The sequence below is a fragment of the Gekko japonicus genome, unplaced genomic scaffold (assembly GCF_001447785.1).
Source record: "Gekko japonicus isolate JY-2015 unplaced genomic scaffold, Gekko_japonicus_V1.1 scaffold575, whole genome shotgun sequence".
Lineage (NCBI taxonomy): Eukaryota > Metazoa > Chordata > Lepidosauria > Squamata > Gekkonidae > Gekko > Gekko japonicus.
Window position 1 is genome coordinate 384,231 of NW_015174291.1, and position 22,348 is coordinate 406,578.

Consider the following 22,348-nt stretch of genomic DNA (forward strand, 5'->3'; position numbering starts at 1 on the left):
TAGTGTTGAACTGTTCCCCCCCCCGCCACAATCGCCAGCGCCTCCTTATCTATCTGCACGTAATTGCGCTCAGCCGCTGACAGAGTCCTGGAATAGTACGTAACCGGGTCCTCACGGCCGTCTGGCAGCCTGTGGCCCAGTACCACTCCCACCCCATAGGGGGAAGCGTCACAGGCCAGCACCACCAGGAGCACCTCATTGAAATGCACCAGGACCGCATTCGAGATGAGCAGGTCTTTGACCGCCTGGAACGCAGCTGCTTGTGGCAGACCCCAGACCCAAGGTGCCGACTTGTCCAGGAGGCGATGGAGCGGTTCTGTGACTGCAGCTTTGAGGGGCAAAAAGGAGTGGTAGAAGTTCAGGAGCCCCAAAAAGCCCTGCAGTTCGGACTTGGATGCTGGAGGCGGCGCTTGCATGATGGCGGTCACCTTGTCTGCGGTGGGATGGATTCCCGTAGCGTCGACCGCGAAACCCAGGAACTCGACATGCGGCACCCCCAAGAGACATTTCTCCCGCTTGACTTTGAGCCCTGCTGCATCGAAACGTTGTAGAACGGCCCGCAGACGGTCTGTGAAGGACGAGTCATCCGGCACGGCGATCAGCACGTCATCTAGAAACAGCTGAACCCCGGGGATGCCTTTCAGGAGAGAATCCATAAAAGATTGAAAAATCCCTGGCGCGACCGAGACTCCGAACTGGAGGCGGTGAACCTTCAACGCCCCCCTGTGTGTTGTGATCGTTCGGGCTTCGGCCGTGGCGGCATCAACCGGCAGTTGTTGATACGCCTGTGCTAAGTCCAACTTGCCAAAAACCCGGGCCCCCACCAACACGTGGCTCACCACTGGCCTTGACGCGAATGGGCCGCACCGCCGGGTCTAGGTCCAGGGAGATGGGGGAGGGCAGAGAAATGTCCCAGTGTGCCATCAAAAACGCAGGGAAATTCCGCGCACACCACGCCAAAATCCTGTGACCTGACCTGGTGAATTCCATTCAGAGAGAGTCCCAGGGCCTCGAACCAAGAGAGTCCTAGCAGGCTGGAGAGAGGCCTATCCACTACCAGCAGGTCTAGGGTGCCATTAAAGTCTTGGAACTGTACCCGGAACTTGCCCCAGCCCAGCACCGCCACTGGGTTCTTATTGAAGTCCCTTAACCGGAAACCCCGCGACTTCTACAGGGGCGGGGCCCCCTTTGGACACAGTGTGCGGAGTGTATCCACATAGATAATGGAGTAAGTCGACCTCTATAAGGACCATGACATGCATCTTGTTGGGGCCATCGGGGGGCAAGTTACAGACCTGGTGTTGCGGGAAGTGGGCCGATATGGAGTGGAGGTCACTGGGCAGCTCCGGCGTAGTCTGGTGCGCGGACGACTTCAGGCGTTGTCGTTTGGAGCGGCAAACCCAGGAGATGTCCCCCGATTTGTTGCAGGTCCGGCAGACTGCGTTTCGGAAGTGGCACGACCGGTGCTCGTGGCCCTCACCACAGCTGACGCACGGGGCCAAGGCAGTCAAAAAGGCCTTGCTCGCATTGGTGGACGGCTGAGACGACCGATGACGGACCTGGTGCACTTTGTCCTCGTCCGAAGCGTCGGTGTTGACTGTCGCGTGCGTGCGGTGGACCACCTTGGCGCGGTGATCTTGGTGTGCCTTTTCGTATGCCGTGGACTCCCAGATTGCCTTCTCCAGGTCTGGGTTGTCCTGGCTTACCAGCTTCCTCTGAAGCTTCGGCTCTCGGAGTCCCACGAGGAAGTGGTTGAGGAGAGTTTCGGCTAGGTTGGAGAAGGAGCACCTGGTCGCACTTTGCCGCAGAGCCGCCAGGAAATCTGAGGTGGTCTCATCGGTGCCCTGCACCTTCACGAAAAAGTCCAGGCGCTTGACAAACTTTGTTGGTTTGGGAGCCAGATGGTCGGTCAGCGCCTTGACCAAGAAGCTGTACGACTCGTCTTTGGTCAGCTTGGGCGCTATTAAGTCCTTAAGCAGGAGATGGGTCTCCATCCTGCAGTGGCGCAGCAGGTATGCCTTTTTTATATCTGGATCCACCAACTTGTGGATGGTGAAGTGGCTCTCGAGAGTTTCCAGCCAGGTCTCCCACTGCGAGGGTTGGGAATATCGAAAGCTGAGAGGCTCTCTGATGCGGCAGCCATCTTACGGTTTCCACATGGAAGTGAGCGGCGTAGAGGGCGGAGTGGTGCGGGGTGGTGCGGTGCTGCTCTCGGGGTCAGCGGCGCGATGCTTGGAGAGCTTGGGAGCGGTGTAGTGAGCGCGCTTCTCGAAGATGCTTGATTCTGGCGGAGGTAGCAAATTCAGCACGGCAGCTCACGGCGATGTCCGGAATGTGGTCTCTGTTCAGAGGGAGATGGATCCCATCCTCGTCGCCAGTGAAAAGTACGCAGATGGAGAGTAATTTCAGCAAAGCGTACTTTATTCGATCAGGAACGAGACAGCTTTGGCCGGCTCGCAGGCCAGCTTATATTCCCCGAGAAACCGCCACCCAAAACACACCCCACTTCCCAAAAGGTTATTTACAGTGGCTGAGAGTCCAATTGGCTCTCAGCCAGTAACCTAGCCCCCTAATTGGAGCGGGCTAGGATCCGCATAGTCCATTGTCCCGCCAACCGCATAGTCCATAGTCCCGCCAACCCAGTGGCTCGAAAGCAATTAACACCAACAATGCGAGTAGACAAATGGGTACCTACCCTTAGATGGGTAGGGGGCACCCATCTCTGAGGAGGACGTGTGGTGGTGTCTCGGACGGCGTGGATGGTGGCGCGATATCGGCGGCGGCGGCGAGTGCTGGCAGAGACAGAGCGATCCCTGGTGGCCGGAGTGGAGAAACATCAGGCAGAGGCGGGAGACGCACGGCGGCATGTGACGTAGGCACGGCGGTGCCTGATGGACGGAGCTGGGGCCGGAAATGCACACGAGCCGTGCGCCTGCGCAGCCCTGCCAGCAGTTGCCGTGGGAACATCGGAGGCCTTGAGGGATGCCATGCAGAGCCAGCAACCAAAAGAAAGATCAAGAGGACACCGTGTCGACCCAGCCGCCGGTGGGAGAGATCGAGCTAGACGCTGAAGCCGAGCCAGCAGACAGAGAGAACATCAGGATCCCACCACCAGGGTGCCAGTAGGCAGTCCCACCCCCAAACATTAGATGTGGCTTGTCAGGACCGGATACATTACAGAGTGATAGCAGATTAATTCCAAATTCTACACCAAGGTACCCAAATTCTGGCCCAAGGACAGGTACTGCTTATACATTTTGTACTATTATGCAAATACACATTTTATTTGGAATAATGTGCTTGGCAGCTTCAAGATTAATAAAATCATAGATTCAGATTTTGACTTCTGTAGATCACAGCAAGGATGTGTGCAGGATACAGCCCCAGCCCTGCTCCCCAGCCACTGGAAATCTGATGGGGGAACCCCTCTGTCACTTCCCCTGCATGGCCCTTTGGGCATTCCTACCCAACCGTAATGATTAGAAGCTGACTGCCAATGCCTCATTCTACATTAACACAGAAGCTAGCAGCATTAGATACAACTATTAGATGCTCAAGTCCCTTCTTTCTCTGCATCTGTCACCCTAAACACAGCTAATAATATCTTCCCTCCCCCTTTTGCAAAATCACAGGAAGGAAGGTACCCCTCTTCATGACCCTATAATCACATTCGTGGCTCCCCCCACCCAAAAAAGGGCTAGCCGTGGAATGTGTATACACACACCCCTGTTGCAAGCCGTGGTCTGCCTTTGGGCAGGGTGATCTTCAAGGGCCGCGTCATCCTCTTAACATTCAAAACAAGAAGTGAGCCACGTCGTTTTCTGGTTCAGTTGTTCCGTTGGCTGCTCGTTCTTCCTGGCTTGACAGCTTGCCTCTGCCCACCACACACCCACCACAGTCCACCCTCTTCTGAAAATCTCTCTAGCGCCAAGCTGTCTCATTCAGTAGTACAAATACACAGTCTAATATCTACCCAGGCTTGCTGAGAACAGAACAGGCTATTCTGACGGGAGCTGTCAAGATGTTCATTGCTGGCTTTTGATTCTTGCAGTATTGTTCGGAGCCCAAGACAGAAGCAGATTGCATTGGCAACATCAAGGAGTTCTTAAATGGGTGTGCAGCGCTTAAAGTGGAGGTGAGTGTTAAACATGTGGAACTGCCTTGTATTGAGTCTGATCTCTTATCTAACCCAGAACCATCTACTTTGATGGGTGGAGACCCTCCAAAGCTTCACTAAGGGCCTTTGTGAGGTCTAATTCTTTTACGGGACATACCTGGGTTAACAAGGGGACGTTGGCATTTAAAAGCAAACCATTGTTATTAAAATATTAATAATTTTCATAATACTTCTACAGTATTTGTAATATTTCACTGTATTGAAAGATTTTCATTGACGCTGCACACAATTTGAAAGGTTTTAATCCTGGTAAAGCTTAGGATCAAGTACCCGAAGGACTGACCTCTCCCATAAGAACCTTTCCAGTCTTTAAGATCTGCACTGGAGATGCTGGTCTTGGTGCTCCCAGTTCAGAAAAGGGCTGCTGGAGGGAAGAACTTTTCTATGGGGGTGCCCTATGTTATGTGACACCCTACCCAGATGGATCACTCCAACACTGCTGTCCTTGGATTAAAAAGTAAAAAATGGTTTTATTTGGCCAGCTGGCGTAAAGTGCTTGATTTGTTTGCTGACTCAAAATTGCTCACTTTATTGCTGGTTCTGATTTGGTGTGTTTTACTGGCTTTGTTTTTTGAGGGTCCAGAAGTGGACTGGCCATTAATGCCACTGGGAAAAGCCCTGGTGGGCTGAGTGTGGGCAGGATTAGCCAGCAGGTGGGTAGGCATCGCCAGCAGCCCTCACTTTGCAGGAAGCAGGCACCAGTGCAAGCAGCAGGCCTCATTCTCAACCATCTCTTTTCCCTTCTCTCCATTGGGGAGGGGATGGGATGGTTGAGACCCTTTTCCAAAGCTGTTATGGTCTCCCATCCCACCCTGGGAGACTCTAACTGTGCAAGCCTAAGCAGTTACACCTTTCTAAGTCCATTGGAGTTGAAGGGTTTAGAAAGGTGTAACTCTGTTTAGGATTTTACTGTAAATATTTTAATAGATTTTTATTGTGTCGCAAGCCGCCTTGGAAATGGGGCAGAAGAAAAGTGGGACACAACATAAAATGAAAAGCATGTTTTCTTGTGTCGCAAGCCGCCTTGGAAACGGGGCAGAAGAAAAGTCGGACACAACATAAAATGAAAAGCATGTTTTATTGTGTCGCAAGCCGCCTTGGAAACGGGGCAGAAGAAAAGGGACACAACACAACATAAAATGAAAATCATGTTTTATTGTGTTGCAAGCCGCCTTGGAAACTGGGCAGAAGAAAAGTGGGACACAACATAAAATGAAAAGCATGTTTTCTACCACTGAAGCAAGGGGATAGCCTGGCTTCCCTCCAACCCAGTTTTTCAGCATCTCTCCATTTAGCAGACATGCTTTAATTATTTTTAGAAATGTTTCAGTAGTTTTTTTTAATGTTTCCCCCCCTGAGGCTGATGCCCCCAAGGTGCCTTTCTGCTCACAGAGGAAGCATCCACCCACAGTAGGAGTGCAGTGAGCCAAAGTTTCTGCCAAGAATAGAAAGGCACATTTGGATCCAAACCAGTTTATTTAGTACTGGCAACGTAAGCATGGTTGACAAAGTTACAGAAGCTGTTAGGACGGCTTCCTGCGCCAAGGAGTCCACAATCTAGATTTTGACCAAGGAGAAGGCAGAGAAGAAGGTGATGGGTTCAACTGTGTAGCCTTTGGCTTTGTGTTAGCTGGCGTAAAGTTGTTGTGGCAAAGGCTTCTTTTAATGTGGCACCTGCTTACAGGACAAACATGGAAGCTGTCATTTCTAGTGGCAACAGCAGTAGTGAAACAAAGTCACTGCTAGCCAGTTTTTTTCTATCCAAAAAATAAATCCTCCTTCTGTATACTATGGGTTTATAAGGCATTGAAACCACCGAAGTCTTATAATTATTTCTTACCACATAGTGAGGTTTCCCTGTAAGTAACAAAAGTACAAACTCAATCTAAGAACTGGATCCTGTTTGGGAGAACAGGGAGGAATTTTACATTCAGCATCACTGATAGGAAACCTTGAGACCAATGTTCCCTCTAAACTGTGGAGTCCTGTGAGCAAAAATTCTACTTTGTGAGCTGCTGGCATTAAAACTGTGAGCGAGCGATTCGGCAACCGTATAAATTAGTTTGTTCTGGAGCTGTTCTTCCTGAGCTAAGACAAAAATGTGTGAGCCGGAGGCTAGAAAACTGTGAGCTAGCTCACACTAACTCAGCGTAGAGGGAACACTGCTTGAGACTGCTTCTTTCTACTACCACCCCTCCCCAGAAATGAATAGATTCATTGAATGTTATACATTATAAGCCACTTTGAGCCACGGGGGTAAGCAGGACATAAATGTATGAAATAGGTGCATGAGCAGGAGCACCCTGCCGGGATGGAGGAAAAAAATGGGACTGGATCAAACTCCAACAGCATGGACTTGGCTGGTAAAGGCTGTGCAATCACATCTGGCATCCTGAGATGTCACAAACCAAGGGGCTGGATAGAACAGGTAGTCCAGGTGTTTTAAACAGATTCTGGGGCTTAGACTGGGGAGAGCCAATTTGGTGTGAGAGCCAGTTTGGTGTAGTGGTTAAGTGCACGGACTCTAATCTGGGAGAACCGGGTTTGATTCCCCACTCCTCCACCTTGCACCTGCTGGATGACCTTGGGCAAGCCATAACTCTGGCAGAGCTGTTCTTGAAAAATAGCAGTTTCTGTCAAGAGTTCTCTCAGCCCCACCCACCTCACAGGGTGTCTGTTGTGGGGAGGGGAAGGGAAAGGAGTTTGTAAGCCGCTCTGAGACACCTTTGGGTAGTGAAGGGCGGGGTATAAATCCAATCTCTTCTTCTTCTTCTTCTAGACCTGGCACAGATTAAGCCCTGCTATGGAGTCCAGTGAAACAGAGTCCAGAATTCACACATTCTCATTTTGTTCATAAACATGGTATAAATTCCAGCTTCCCTTTAGGTCCTGTAGATCTGTTCCACTAACGGTGGTGCTTTCCCGCAGTGCAAAGAATCTTCTGCTGATGTGGACATCTGAAATAGCCTGAGCAGAAGGTTTCTTGCGCTGGAGGAAAGCACCACCATTAGCATAACGTACTCAAGTGGCTCAAACCACATGTATCTTTAGCAATGCTGGGTGGGGGATGTTTCCTGGCCTTCCAGCTGGGTTTGCAGGCATGATGGCAAGAAAGGAGAGAAAAGAAAGAGAAGAAAGAGAAGAAAATGACAGTTCTAACTACATATGGCAACACCCACCAGGTGTCATATGTGGGAGGGGAGGGAACAGTTGATTCTTTCAACAAGGGAGGGGAGTGCAAACTTTATATAGCAACCTAATGTGACTTTTATTGAGGCAGAAGCATTTCTGAATCTGACAAGACGGGGCCTGAAGAAAAACAGAAACGGTTGTCTGGATTATAGCCTGTGGCTAGAAGAGGATACCTCATCAGCTTGTTGGGAGAACAGGGGATTCTGAAGCGGCCATTCTAGCAGTCGGCACGACTTGTGACCCACCAAACAGAATGCAAGCCATTGACCACATATAGCAGCCCAAGGGCTTGATAGAAGCTTCGGGTTTTGTTGTTTGACTGCACCAGCAACAGAGGGAAGTGCTCAACGGCTACTGGGGTTGCATTCAAAAGATGTGGAAGCATTTTTAAACTGGTGGGTTCCTATGTTCAGTAAGCTGCCAGCCTGACCTCATTCACGACTGCAATGGCTTGAGTGGCTGTATTAATTTTGTTGGTTTGGCATGTTGATTATTTACTCTGCTGAGGGTTTTTTTAATGCTTTATTGATTATTGTGCTTTGCTGTTTCAGATTTATGATGCATCGGAATTGGTTTTATTGTTGTAAGCCACGTTGTGAGCCTGATGCTCAAAATGCATGGTGGAAATAGCTCAATAAACAAACCTACAGTGGGAGGCCTCAAGTTGGGGCAATGTGTAGATAACACAGTTTTAGAAGTCTGTAAGTCAGCAAAGATATGTTTCACATGCTCAGAGGCACTCTCTTCTATTGTGTGTCCTCAGGAAAGTAGGTACTTGTGAAAACCTACAAGTTTGCCTTTCACACAAGGAAGCCAAGAAGGACCAAATGCTGATCTTAAATATGCCTTCCAGGAGAGCCAATACATATAATAGGTGGAGTGGTTGCTGGGCTTCCCTGGCGGCAGTTTAGTCTGAATCCCTGTTTGGCCATAAAGTTCACTGGGACTCTCTCGGCGTGAGCCTACCTTATAAGGCTGTTGTGAGAATAACACTGGGAAAACCATGACTACTCCCAGGAGCTACTTAATGCAAAGAAACGTCAGCGAAACGACCAGCTTCGCAGCCAAACTTCCTTGCCAGCGACTGAGCTAGGGAGTTAATTTGAAATAGGAACTTAACACTTTACCTGTCTCGTACTGTTCACCCCTGTGGCCCCTTCCCCCGCCTTTAACGTTAACAAGAAGCGCCGGGGATCAAACCAGCCGCACCACTCGACTCCCCACCCCCCCTCCAGATCGGAAAGCGTGGGCTGTCCAAGAAGCGAGGGAAAGCGCTCTGCACATGTTCAGGAGACTTTGGCTCTCATTTATAGCCTCAAGTCTGCCCGCTGGCAACGAAATCCCCGCAGGGAGGGAGGAGGCTGAGGGCGCGCAGGCTCCGGGGGCGGCGGCGGCTCTGCGCCTGAGGGACTCCCGGCGCGGTTGGAGGTGGCGCTCCTGAGTCCCGACCCTGCCTGCCTCGCTGCAGCCTATCACTTCCCCTTCCTTGCGCCGCCTGCCTGCGATCCGGCTCCGGGTCAGAGCGCGGCGCCTCCCGTCTGTCCCTCGCAGTGGCTGCTGCCGGCGCGAGTCGGCCCCCGCTGCCATGGGACGGCCGCGGCGGAGACCCTGAGCTGGGTGAGTGTCAGCCCGCCCGGGGCGCCCCTCTCCAAGTGCGCCTCTGCCCACCGCCCTGGCATCCGTTTGCCTTTTCGCCTTTGGTACCCCCCAGCCCCTCCACGTCGGGCCCAGGCGAGGCTGGTGGCCCCACACCGCCGGCGTGGCTTTGGCCGCTGGGCCCCGATCCCTGCCTCCGACTTGTCCTGCGGCGCCTCTCCAGTCTCTTCGGACACCCCTTTGCGGTACTCTCGAGGGTCTGCTCTCTTGCCTATCCTTCCCTTTCCACGCCCCTGGCTGCCGCTTCCTGCGCTTGCAGCCCTTCGCCAAGTGGCCGCGGTCGGTGCCTTCGAGCAAGTCCGCCTCTCTGGCGCGCAGCCCCCTCCCCACCTGCTCGCCTTTCTGCGGTACCCCGTGTGCCCTTCCTTGCGCCCCTCACCAGCCGCGAATCCCACTTCCGCACGCCCCAATCCTTCCCCCAATCCTTTCTCAGGTCTCGCAGTTTTTCTGCTTCTTTTCCTCACCCTGAGCCGTCTCTCTCATTAGCTTGCCTGAGTGACCCCCCCCCCACCACCACCACCACATGTCTGGCGCTTGAGCTTTAATGTGGAGGTATTTCGGGCCCCTAAGTAGGTAGTAGGTAATCCTTCTGGTGCGACTGTCCCTGTCATGTTTCCTTTTTCTCCTCCACGATCCTCCTGTCCTGTCACTCCCTCCCATTCTGTTTGTTCCTTGCTGCCAGCTGTGAAATGTGCCCTGGCCCCTGCAGGCAGCCCACTGAACTGTATGCCTGCCCCTTCTACCTTGCCTTCCGCCTTCCTCTCCAGCCTCCTCCTGTTCCATTCTGGTACACCCGGAAAAGTTAGTTTTCCGAGTCCCCCTCTGCTTCATGCCTTTGGGAATAATGTATGCATTTTGCATGAAAATAGGGTATAACCTGGGAGTGATGTAATTGTAAATTGTAAACTGTGTACCCAATGAGGTACGCTCTGGAAAGTTTCTGCCCTGGTTGCTCTTGGAGGGGCCACAGAATTCTTTGTGCTTTTGGCTGAAGAGCCATTCCCAGTCAGACCTTGGGATTGATCCTGGGATGGCTACATGTGGATGATTTGTGCCCTAACCCTCAGTCAGACTTGGGGAGTGATCCTGGGACTGTTTACATGTGGGTGAGGTGTACCCTAACCCCTCAGACGCTCCTTGACCTATGTGCTCCTGGGTTGACTCAGGCCAGCATTCTGTACAAGAATCCCAGCAACCAGTAGCCACCAATGGGCTGCAGTCTGTTCATTCCTGTTCTGCAGGAATCTCTAAAGCATATATCTCTCTCTTTTTTAAGTCCATAGGGAGAGAGTGATAGCATGCATGCATATGCATTGTATAGAACCGCAGCTGGGTTTGAAAAGAGCTCAGGGCGTCATCACGTTAATGTCTCCCAGACCAGACCACATAAATTCAGACCACAGTGCAAGTGTATACAATCCAGTGAGGTGCGTGGCTCCGAATTGCCTGCAGAATGCATATGTCTTCCAGATGACTCAGATGTGCCAAGCCACAGATGGCAGAGGAAGGCACAACACAGAAACCCCAAATCCAGGATCTCATTTGGGTACGAGTTGCTGGCAACTGGCACTGCAGCCCTTGGATTAAAAAAAGAAATGCCCCTTTCATTCTGTTCTAAATGAGAATTAAGAATCTGAAGTTGTGGGTAGGAAGGCAAAAGCCACCAGAGCTACTTGGCAGTTAAGGGGTGCAATTGTAAAAGTGCTGACATTGGCAGGGGGGAATGCCCCCTTCTTTTCTCCACAAACCACTGAAACCTCTGAAGCATTTAGTTGCTTCCACTGACGTCTCTAGCTACAGAAAATAGTTTATACACCATTTGTAAGGTGCCCAATTGAGAAAGGTCTGGTCCTTTCTCTAGGCTATAATTGTGAAGAACTCCTACCAGAAGGTAAACCCAATTTGTGCCATTTACTTCTGAGTAAATACATTTAGGATTGCACTGTAAGGGGCCAAGTTAGGTGTGTTATTGGGTTATTAGCTCACAAGTTATCGTGGCCGTTGAACATGGTGTGTTTGCTCGCTGTACCAGTTTGCTGCCAAGTTCCCAGCATCCCTAAAAATAACTTTTCCCCGGCACCACGGACCCAGTCTAAATTAAGCTTCCCCCAGCTGATTTTTAAGGCTAAAGTACACATTGGGGGATCTGGTATCTAGCTTGGCTCCAAGACTGTAAAAATGGCAGTGTCTTTCCATGTAGAGTATTATTCAGGCATGGTAGTCCCTGATTATGTCCGCTGCAGTGATGATCTCTGTGGTATGGGCTATCATGGAGGGGTGTGCGTGTGCGCATGCTGTACATGTAACACTTCTCCAGAGGGTTTTGGTAGGCTTTGGTGTACAGCAAAACACAAGTAGGCTTATGATATGCTTTTAATTTGAAAACTGTTTTACAGTTTTGGGGATGGTGCTTCCTTCAGACGTCCCAATGAGGTTGGTCGGTATTACCACTTTATAGATAGGAAAGTAAGCTAAGGTTGAACAGCTTATCTAAAGCCAACTGGGGAGTCCATGACAAAATGGGGATCTCAAACCAAAGGGGGGGGAAGTGTCAGGGACTGCCTGAACTTCTGGTAACGATTGAAAGCTGACACAGGCCGTGATTCTTTATGAGCACAGAGTGGCATCAAGTTGGGATCTTTATGATGAAAACCCATATACTTTCCATTGTAAGTTGGAGTGGAAAACCAGTTCCCTATTAGTCCAAAAGTATGACATTGGTGTATGACTCTGGACTTCTGTCTCTGTGGCTCAGAGCTAGTCTCTCACCTCCTGCCCCCCCAGCTCTCTTCTTCTTTCTTTTCCTCTGAATATTGAGCAAAGGGAAGGCCCCCATATCACTGATGTAAAAAGGCAAAGCTGCTCCTTTGCAGTATTTCCCAGATGCATGGAAATAGTCTGCACAGTTTGTTTACTCTTTCCTTCCGTTATGAAACCACAAACAGAATCCAGTGGTAAAGCTTTCTCTGGGATATATACAACTGCCGCCTGCGTGGGGAAGATGACACTTTAAAAAATGTTCCAGAATGAAAAGAAACGTCTTGGTACATAGGCTTGGCTGAGTCTTCCTGACCTGCTAGTTTTCTACATGCAGGGAAGCACTCAAACATACAGCTTTCTACCTGTAGCCTCAGGAGGCACTGTCCGGGCCAGATTTGCCTCTTGTCTATTGGATGGGCTCTGATTTTGCTGCCTAGGATTTGTGTGGTACTGGATGATGCATGTCAGGCTGCATTGGTCAGGCCACACCTGGAACATTGTGTGCAGTTCTGGAGGTCTCACTTCAAAAAGGATGTGGACAGAATGGAGCACGTGCAGAGAAGAGCGATGAGGATGATTGAGGGCCTGGAGACCAAGCCCTTTGAGGAAAGGCTGAGGGACTTGGGAATGTTGAGTCTGGAGAAGAGGAGTTTGAAGGGGGCATGATTGCTCTCTTTAGGTATTTGAAGGACTGTCACTTAGAGGAGGGCAGGGAGCTGTCCCTGTTGGCAGCAGAGGGCAGGACTCACAATAATGGGTTTAAATTAAGGGCAGGTAAGTGCTGGCTGGATATTAGGAAAAACTTTTTTACAGTAAGAGTTGTGGAATCAGCTGCCTAGGGAGGTGGTAAACTCCCCCTCACTGGCAACCTTTAAGCAGTGGGATGCTCTAGGCTGATCCTGCATTGTGCAGGGGGTTGGACTAGATGGCCTATATGGCCCCTTCCAGTTCGGTGATTCTGTGATTCTATGCTGTGCAATTCACATGGTGTATGCAATGCCTTTGATGGGAAGCACTGGAAAGTGTTCATGCCTGCAGGCCTTTACTCATAGAAAGCAGAGAGAAACCTTGTCAATAGCTCTGTCCTGTGTGCATAAACGTGCTCTTAGACTTGAAGGGGAGCAGGAAAGTTTGCCACCATCATCTTGCAGGACTCCTGTGCTGAGAAACAGCTTGTGGTGGGCTGGAGTGTAGCAAGTGGAGTTTTTTCCCCCCTGTTAGCTATGATGCTTAATTGGAACCACCATGTTCAGAGGCAGTATACCTGTGAACACCGGTTCTGGGGAACAGTCTGCAGGAGAGGGCTGTTGCCTTCATACCCTTCTTGTGGGCTTCCTGGGGACACCAGGTGGGCAACTGTAGAAAATAAGACGCTGGACAAGATGAACTTTTGAGTCTGATCCACCCAGGTTCTTATGTTTTCCAACAGGGAGATGTAGGAAATGCATCCTCTGTTACTTTTCTGCATGGCGTGAAGCTGTTGAGGAGCCCTGCTTGGCAAAAACCTGGCAACTGTATCCTAATTATATTCTCTCATTTTCACAATAGCAGTGAAACCTCCATGGATACAGGTATATACCATAGGATATCAAGTTCTGGGTCAGACAGCATGGAATGGGTCTCTCCATCCTGGCTTCCTTGGGAGCTTCCCAGAGGCTGCTGTTAGGATGCTGAGTTAGATCAGAGCCTTGGTCTGATTCAGCATGGCACCGTTTACTTTTGTAACATTCAGTTCTTTGTCTTCTCCTGCCATGCCATTGTTCCCCGGGACATATTATTTTTAAAAGGAGGTGTCCGTTCTAAGAGAACGTCTGCTTGTTCAGTGCCACGGGGGACTTTATTTATTAAATTAGATTTATTAGGCCACCCTTCCCTGCAAGCAGGGCTCAGGGCAGCTTACAACAGTGCAAGTACAATAAATAATTCAAGTTAGAAGTTTATTTTGGGTAGTTCTGTTGTATCTTACTGAGTTACTGTTGTGTGGCAGAGCTGGGTAGCCCATGACATTTCTTTTTGTCTTTTCCCACAGCTGTTTGATGCACACGATCTGTACAAAGGAGAAAATTTTCCCCGGGTACTGAATACCCTTGCAGCTATAAACAAAGCGACAGAAGGTAAGAAACGGGTTCATATCTTGTAATGGCTGTCTGCACTGGAACCATGTTGGCAAGTTTATTTATTCTGTGCATTAATATTCTGTCTTTGGCCCTTTCTACACTCGTATTTTGTCTCAGTTTCTGAGCACATCCTATTTTTTCATTCTGCATTCTCTCCCACTTTCACTTCCAGTTTGTGTCGAGGCTTTTTCTTGTTTCTGCATTTGTTTTACAGGAATCTGCATTCAGACCGCTTCCAGTACACTGTTGCCCTGCAGCTCCCAAAACTCCTTTTGCCGTGATTCTTTGTTCTCATCCGCTTTCAAATTGTGAATCCTTTCTTAAGTAGAATTGTTTCTGCAAGTATTTAAGTGCTGCCCACTGTCCTCCTCCATTTCCACCTGTCTCTCTTTAGGCTGACGCTACCTCCCCATTCTGTTTTCTTTCCCTCCCTCTCCAAAGACAAAAGAGGATGTGTCCTCCCACTCAGGCAAACTTTTAAAAAGCCAGAGGGAGCATAAGAAGGGATCAGTAAATATAAAGGACTAGGGGATTCCCTACTCTCAGACGTGTCAGTCTTGCATGTGTGGGCCTGGATTTCCCCTTCCCTTTCCTTTCTTTTTGCAGAATCACGGAGGATACCACCCACACGACGTCACAGGACATTTCCATATTAATTAGGCCAAAAATGCGGGTTTTGCTTGTAGATGCAGAATGCATACAGAATGCACAAATAAATAAACTGGAGGGGCAAATCCAATGCAGAGTGAATGCATGTGACTGTGAAGTCAACCCTTAAGGCAAATAAACTGGAGGGGCAAATCCAATGCAGAGTGAATGCATGTGACTGTGAAGTCAACCCTTAAGGCTTGACTCCTCAGATTCTCTGGAGCAAGCTGTCAGTGCAGAAAAGGCCTCTCTTTCATAGTGGAATTTAGTTCAAAGTGGCAGACAGATGATTCCCAGGAGGTTTCCCATCTGAGCACTTAACAGACCCAAATCTGCTTAGCTTCAACAAGGTGGCTGCATCAGGTGCCTTCCAAACATGTCTTTCCCTGCCCCAGCATTAGTTCTGGTATCAAATCCAAACTATGTTTATCTTAGATGGCTGCCTTTGTTCTGCTGCTTCAGACCAACACGGCTACCCACCTGTATCTTAGATTGAGTTGGACCATTGCTCTGTCTGTCTGGTGGCAGTTCATTAAGATCTCAGGAAGAATTGGTTGCAGTTCTTTAGTGGGAAATGCCAGGGATTGAACCTGTGATCTTGTACATGTCAAGAAGGTGCATTACCACTGAGCTCTGTCCTCTCCTCTGCATATGGCACATTAACTTGCCTTAGATTAAGCCACCATTGGCTCAGGGATATTTATTCTCCACCATCTTGGGCATTTCCCAACACCTGCTATTTGAGATGCTTTCATTGGGGATGCTAAAGAGTATACCTGGGATCTTCTGTAATCAAAGCAGACAACCTGCTGCTATAACCACTCTCCATAAGAAGCTGCCTTGCACTGTGTCAGACCAGTGGTCCATCTAGCTCAGTACTGCCTGGTTTGACTGGCAGCAGCTTTCCAGCATCTCAAGCAGAGAAGGGCTATCCTAACAATGACTACATGAGATCCTTTTTAATGGAAGGTGGTGAGGATTGAACCTGGGACCCTCTGCCTGCAAAGCAGGTGCTCCTCCATGGAAAGGAAGAAATGACTCCTGTATCTTTATAATCAGTTAGAAAATGGAATTCAACCAGGCACAGGCTTTTGCTGTAGTGAAAGAATTAACACTAGGGTACAGCAGTCTGTATGCAAGGAATTTCTGACACAGGGAGCTTTTGAGCATATATCTCATGAATCTGTCTGTCTGTGTATCAGCTATCTGTCTGTCTAGTACTGCTCATACGACTATCGCCTTAAGCAGAAGTTAGAACCAAAAAGAATTTTAAAAGTCTTTACTCAGTATTATTTCCCTTATATTTGATTATTTTGCCTGTGACTCTCATGAATCTGTGGATTGTGTATGTAGGCCCTTATTCCACTTTTCCGTTCTTTATTGTTATGCAGTTAGTATGGCTGCAGCACTTCACAATGCACATGGGAAATCGTGCATTTAAATGTTCTCCCCCATCTAGACAGACTCTCTCTGCACATAGAAAACTAACAAATCAGGAAGAAGGCTAGTGTTTTCTTCAGGCAGGGAGCTTTCCAACCTGGTGGAAATGGTACGATCCCTACAGGATGTTGTGGTCATGAAAGTGCTGTGTTGAATGTGCCTGAAAGGAGAGGATACTTTAAATTCCAGGCTGCCAGAGCGAGGCAGGTTATTGATGCAGATTTTTTAAAAAAGATAAAGTTACTGCAGAAAGCTGAAATTAATTTAAACACAGCCTTGGTTTTGTTAACAGACAGGGTGATTTCTGATTATTCTGAACGATTTGGCAAGCACAACCCTTCATATGGAAATGTCTGGCTGGTAAAGCACAGCGGAATCAGTGTTGAAAGTTTAAATCGTTATGAAATGCAAACACCAAATTGTCAATGTATGCCACGCTTCATTGCTGAATCGACATTTAAATTTGATTCAAACACGATTCCAAGAATAGATGTTGGCCCTAGCTGCTCTGCAACCATAATTTTTCTTGCTGAGCACTTAGGAGAATAAATCAATGAGCTGTTGTTTTGAAGGGAGGATTTAAAAAAAAATCTTTGTTATATCAGTGAATTTTGCAGCCATGGTCAGTAACTGGATATCTTGACTTGTTTACTTTCTCTCGTCTAGAGAGAACCTATTGGAAATCAAACCATGCTCTGTTCGTGGCTTAAGACTGATTGGCTAGCCGTGATGTCCATGCTGAACATATATTCTGAGCAGGTGGAACACAGCAGATACACACAGTGTTGCCTTAATGAATGAAGTGATACTTGACCCTTAATAGTGGTCAAATCCTATTTCGTCAGCTGAGGATCTAAACAGGTATAGTGTTGAGTGATGTGTCATTTGATCTTCCCATGAAGACCTGGAAAGAGACAGAACCCCACAGCCCCAATCTGAATCGTGGCTATATGTGGCAGTTATCAGCCTTTGTAAAAACGCTAGGAAGATTCCATTATGGCTCTCCCTGCATCACATTTTTTGGAGGGAGCAGGGGGGTCTGGAGTTTTCTAGCCATCTGGGGTGACACAAATCTCTGTTGTTGCTCATCAGAGCTACCGTGGGGCAGTGCGTAAAGACAGGCTAAGGAGATCTCAGCTCATGAACTCTTTGGATGACCTTGGGACAGTCACCAACACTCCGCTTAGCCCTAACTTGTCCCCTCAGCGTTGTTTTAAGGGGGGAATTGGATCACCCATTCATATGTGGCACTTAAATCATCCTTGGAGCTATAACTGTGAGGAATGAAGAAATAGCACCACATGTTCCCAAATGATCATTTGGTATCTTAAGCAAAGCTTGCCTGCTTCTGCCTGTCTCCTGGCCTGCTCTTCTGTGTACAGACACACCCCTGTGTCATTTGATTTAGAGGAGGAAGGTGTGGGAAGGGGAGAAGCTTGTTGGGAGGTGAATATGGTTCATATAGCCTTGTCTTAAAATTGTGAGATGTCATGAGATTTGGGGGGGAAATGCACTCGACATAACCTTGCATCCACATTCCCCTCTGTCTTTGCATCAGTGAGGACTAGAAACATTACAGTGAGCCAAGCATCAGTCATTTTAGACACTCATAAGCACACTGTGCCTTTCCCCCTCACCAAAGAGTACAAATCAGGATACGTTTTATTATAAAGGAATAAAAAGTTGTTTGTCAATGATGAGAGGCCCCAAATGATGACGAGGCAGAGCTGTGCGCAGAGATGACTGTGCTGGTTAGCTCATCGTTTTGCATGATATGGCAAACGGACCTTGGCAGTCTGCCCTTTTGGAGTAGGGGGAATAATGTGGGCCATTGGCATGACGTAGCACAAGGAGCAATTATCTTGGGGAGGGCATCAGGGTGAGCATTGTGTTGATCTTGTTAGAGGAAAAGCATCCCAGAAGATGATATTTTGGGAGCAGGCTGGGGAGGAATTGATGTATGGGTCTTTTGTCTTCTCCTGTCTGTATGGGTTGAGGAAGTAGCAATCCTGTTTTCAGCAACCTGCCATTCTTGCCCACTGGCCCACCTAGGCAAACAGAAAACTGCTCTGTCAACTTGCGTGAAACATCAGCATGTTTTCGACTTGTCTGCAGTATGGGTTCTGCATGTGCAGTTGTACTCCCAAAATCCAGGTGCAGCTTGACAGGCACAACATGGAAAGCAGCACTGGATGATTTTGCTTTGCTGGGGATTGTGTGGTCCAGTTGCAGGTGACTGCTGTAGTCCAGTGATAGTGCAGTCTTCAATTATAATCTCCTTGCTGGTGGGAATGAACATCTGAACCACGTCTGCAAATGTCTTCTGAAACCTCAGGTTGCTTTGCCATGCTGAATTGAAGAAAGATGCTGTGAGGAACCCCCAGAAGCAAACTGCCTTTGGTGTATGAGAACATGTCCCGGTTGTGCAAGGGTTGCCTCTTTGGGCTTTTTCGCATGGCGTGAAACAGCAAACCCTGGTTTGCCCCTGAATATATGTGCAATGGGGAGCTGCTTCACCCAGTCCAAGTCACGTCTTCCTGGAGGTTTTTTTGTTCTTCCTTTGAAACAGATCAGCAGTCCACCAGGCCATGCTCACGTTTGCCATCTCCTAGCTCCCCCGGGAGTGACAGCTATCCTTTCCCACAAGGAGCAGCCGCAAGATCGACGAGAGCAGTACAGAGGCAGTCAGGAGTGGGGGTATGTTGCACGGGGCATGTGCAGAGGGTTGTAGTGGGTTTGCTACAGGAACTTGCTGTGCCTTCGGTGGTTTGCAGTGGTTTTCCTGCCTGTTCGTGCTGTGCAATCAATCAGCGACAGACAGATGCTGTTCTTCAAAGTACAGCACTTCTGCTTCCAAGCAGCTCAGATTCTGTCCCAGGAACCGCCAAATTCAGCAACCCAAATCAAAGAACTGTGAAAAGCATTGGCTATCCAAAAGAAGTCCTATTCCTTGTCCTTCTGGGTTCTGTGATTGCACTAGGTGTCTTTGACATGGGCTAAAGACTGTCCTGCTGGATCTGTGTTCACTTTCTGGCAGCAGCCAACTAGAGGCTTCTGGAAGCTCAGTAGCGGGTTGTGATCATTACAACTGCTCCCCTTTTTGTTCATCCCCAACATTCAGTATTCAGAGGTAGACTGCCGTTCCACATGGAGCGTCCATCTTTGTAATAATTACAATAATTGTAGTAATTGTTGATAGACCCATCCTCTGTGATGTGTATCTTCTTTTCTTTTCTTTTTTTAAAAAGCTAGCTAAGCTAGTGCCCATCACGGCATCTCCTGGATACCAAACTTATAACTCAGAAAATGTGGGATAGAAACTTTCCAGGACTCTCAGGACACTTAGTTCTGGTTCTTGCACTTTGCACCGGATAGCTCCCCTGAGCCTTCAGTTTATAGAGGGCTTTCTGGGCTCTCCTTGGAACCTGCAAGGCTTGGCTGACAGGATCCATGACTGTTCCATTCCTTCCGTGTGTCCCCAGTCAGTTGCAATTCAGGATAACATAAGAACATAAGAGATGCCAATGTTGGATCAGGCCAAAGGCCCATCCAGACCAACACTCTGTATCACACAGTGGCCAGAAATACCAGGTGCCGTCAGGAGGTCCAGCAGTGGGAATTTCATGGAGTGCCCACGGGTTCTTGTATTGTAAGAAAGGGAGAAAAGTACCTCTTTCTCTACCTGCTCTTTCCCATGCATAATCTTGTAAACCTCAATCATGTCACCCCTCAGTCGTCTTTTCTCCAAGCTAAAGAGCCCTAAGCGCTTTAACCTTTCCTCATAGGGAAAGGATGAGTTATGATGCCTGCACAAATCTCAGTAACTTGCTTCTCAGAACATAAAAAGTCCCCTTATCATTATTTTGCTGTTTGCCAGTGAACTGAACTTACCATGTGTGTCTTTGCATCAGGAGATGACTGAGAATGGCAGTCACCAATTGGTGGTCAAGGCCAGGTTCCACTTCAAGCAGACGAATGAAGATGAGCTCTCAATCAACAAAGGCGATATTATCTATGTCACCCGGGTTGAGGAAGGCGGTTGGTGGGAAGGGATCCTTAATGGCAAGACTGGCTGGTTCCCCAGCAATTACGTCCGAGAAATTAAATCCACTGGTAAGATGTTTATTTTATTTTATTTTTTTAACCTGCATTAAGCAATAACTAATTGGAGTCTACACGATCAATGTGATCAGAGTGGGGTTTGAATAGGCCTGTAGTCCATGCAGTTTGTTGGGGGGGGGGGGGGGGCTGTAGTCCTTCAGACCCCATTGTCTCAGCACAGGTGGAGACTTTGTCTGTGACTTGTCTGGGAGAGAGAGAGAGAGTGGTGTGTAGTGGTTTGGATGATGGACTAAGAAAGGGGAGATATAGGTTGAAATCCCTACTCTGACTTGGGCTGGTCATTCTTTACCATAACCCACCACACAGGGTGAAGCTAATTTGGAGGAGAGAGAGAACAATATACAAACGTCTTTGAGGAATGGTGGGGTAGAAATGTAATAACGTATGTCCACATGCTCAGGGTTGCCAGTCTCCAGGTGGGGCCTGGAGATCTCCCGGAATTTCAACTGATCTCCTGACTACGGAGACCAGTTCCCCTGGATAAAATGGCTGCTTTAGAGGGTGGACTCTGGCAGTATATCCTGCTGAGGTCCTTCCTCTTCCCATACACCACCCATCCCAGGCTCCACTCCCAAATCTCCAGGAATTTCCCAACCCAGAGCTGGTAACCCTGGCCTCTCTACCCTGGGCTGACAGAGTAAGGGGAAACCAGGCAAGAAAATATCAAAGTCCTTAATGCAACTACCTTGAACTGGTCCCTAACTCATTTACATTACAGGGCCTGGATCAAGACCAACAACTCACACTTGCTTATGTGAAGGGAACACTTTCCTATCCTTTGTAGCTCCCTGGCTGAATAACTAAAGGAAATGCATACTGAGCTCTCGGGGAAGAGGGTTTTAAAAGTGTCCCCAGGTTCATGTCTCCTTACAGAATGGGCACAATCCTGAGTCCTGAATTTCCTCTGGAAGTTTTGGGAAGAGGAGAGAAGGGCACCCCTCATAGAAAGAAATTCTGCCTTAGACATTAAAGAGTCCAAATGCAAAAGAAGTTGGCCTGAGGGGCCTGCCTAAGACCACTGGGGGCCCCAAACCCTGGCACAATAGGGAAAGTCAGAAGGAAAACATGGCCTTTAGGACTACAGTTCTTTACACCTGGTTTGATTAGTGCCTGATGTGGGGCATATGTGTGTTTTGGGTAGGTTTTGTGTCTTGGTTATATCGACTGATGCATTGAGAATATTTCTGTCATTCCTTATTCCTAATATTAATATGGGATTATCTTGGAATTTGCCTTGGAGACCACTGGCTGAGAGGAGGGACAGAAATCACAGAACCTGTAGCTTCACGTGTTCGTGCCTGTAGAAAGTATTTTCTTCTGTCTGTCTCTCTCTTTCTTCCTCTGTCTGTGTCTCTCTCACACACACGAGGAACAAAATCTGTGACTCTGGGTGTCTGCATATATTTATTTAAAGCATACAGTCACAGACCCCTGGCTGTGCTCATACGTTATCTGTCTGGCACACTGTTATTCCTCAAAAGGTATTTTTAAAAATTATGTCCGTTTCCCTAAATGAAAAGAGACAGTTTTAGGCTATCAGCTGGTTTGGAGGAAACCAGTATGAACAAACTCTCAGGACCTGGTGACCGTGAGTTTATCTTGATGGTCATCAGGTCTCACAATAGGATATCGAACAGCAACCTTTTTGCTGGCATCGCTTTCTTCTCCCTTCTAAACTGATTGCATCTTTACAACAGGCTTTGAGCTATTTCTGAGCTGCCCTTGTGTGATGATGGCTGTCTCTTCAGGCACTGGGCGTCTGGAGTCCTTGAGATTCAAACGTTTAATAGCAGACCTCAGGAATGCTTTGGGGGTTTGCTTGAAATACCACAGGGGGAACACAGGCCGTGGTGAGAGAAAGTATCGTGAGGGGAAAAAGCAATCACAGGCAAGGCAAGCAGTGGTCTTAAGCTGTGTTTATATACCTGCGCTTCTGCCTTGTTCTTTGTGCAGCTGCCTCAAAATGAGAGATTGCTTTGTGAGCTAACACCTCAGGCTTGTTCTGCATTAGGTTTCTAAACTTAGACCAGCAACTCCTTGCCAGGGACCTGTCTGTTTTGCTTATATTATTCTCTACATCAACAAGGCTGTAGAAATTACAAATACTAATTCAGAGCTCTGCTGAGTGCCAGGAAGCCCGTGGCCTGCAGCCCCCCAACCCCAAAAGCCTTTGTGGCTAATGGAAACATCCTAGGAGTGGTCAAGGTTTGGACCAAGGATGTCACCAGCCTGTTTG

The 22,348-nt window shown here is 48.5% G+C and overlaps 1 protein-coding gene across 2 annotated transcripts in view; it reads left to right on the forward strand.

Moving 5' to 3' along the window:
• The window catches only part of ARHGEF6 (Rac/Cdc42 guanine nucleotide exchange factor 6), a 62,439-nt gene that overhangs the window by 5,314 nt on the left and 34,777 nt on the right, over positions 1–22,348 (forward strand). The window contains exons 2-5 of one of the 2 annotated variants that reach the window (XM_015424044.1): positions 4,052–4,135; positions 13,815–13,899; positions 18,560–18,687; positions 19,902–20,103. In XM_015424044.1, the coding sequence (XP_015279530.1) occupies positions 4,052–4,135; positions 13,815–13,899; positions 18,560–18,687; positions 19,902–20,103 (499 nt within the window). Of the gene's footprint in view, positions 1–4,051; positions 4,136–8,869; positions 8,987–13,814; positions 13,900–18,559; positions 18,688–19,901; positions 20,104–22,348 lie in introns of those variants that run through there. The other variant, XM_015424046.1, reaches the window with a different exon arrangement.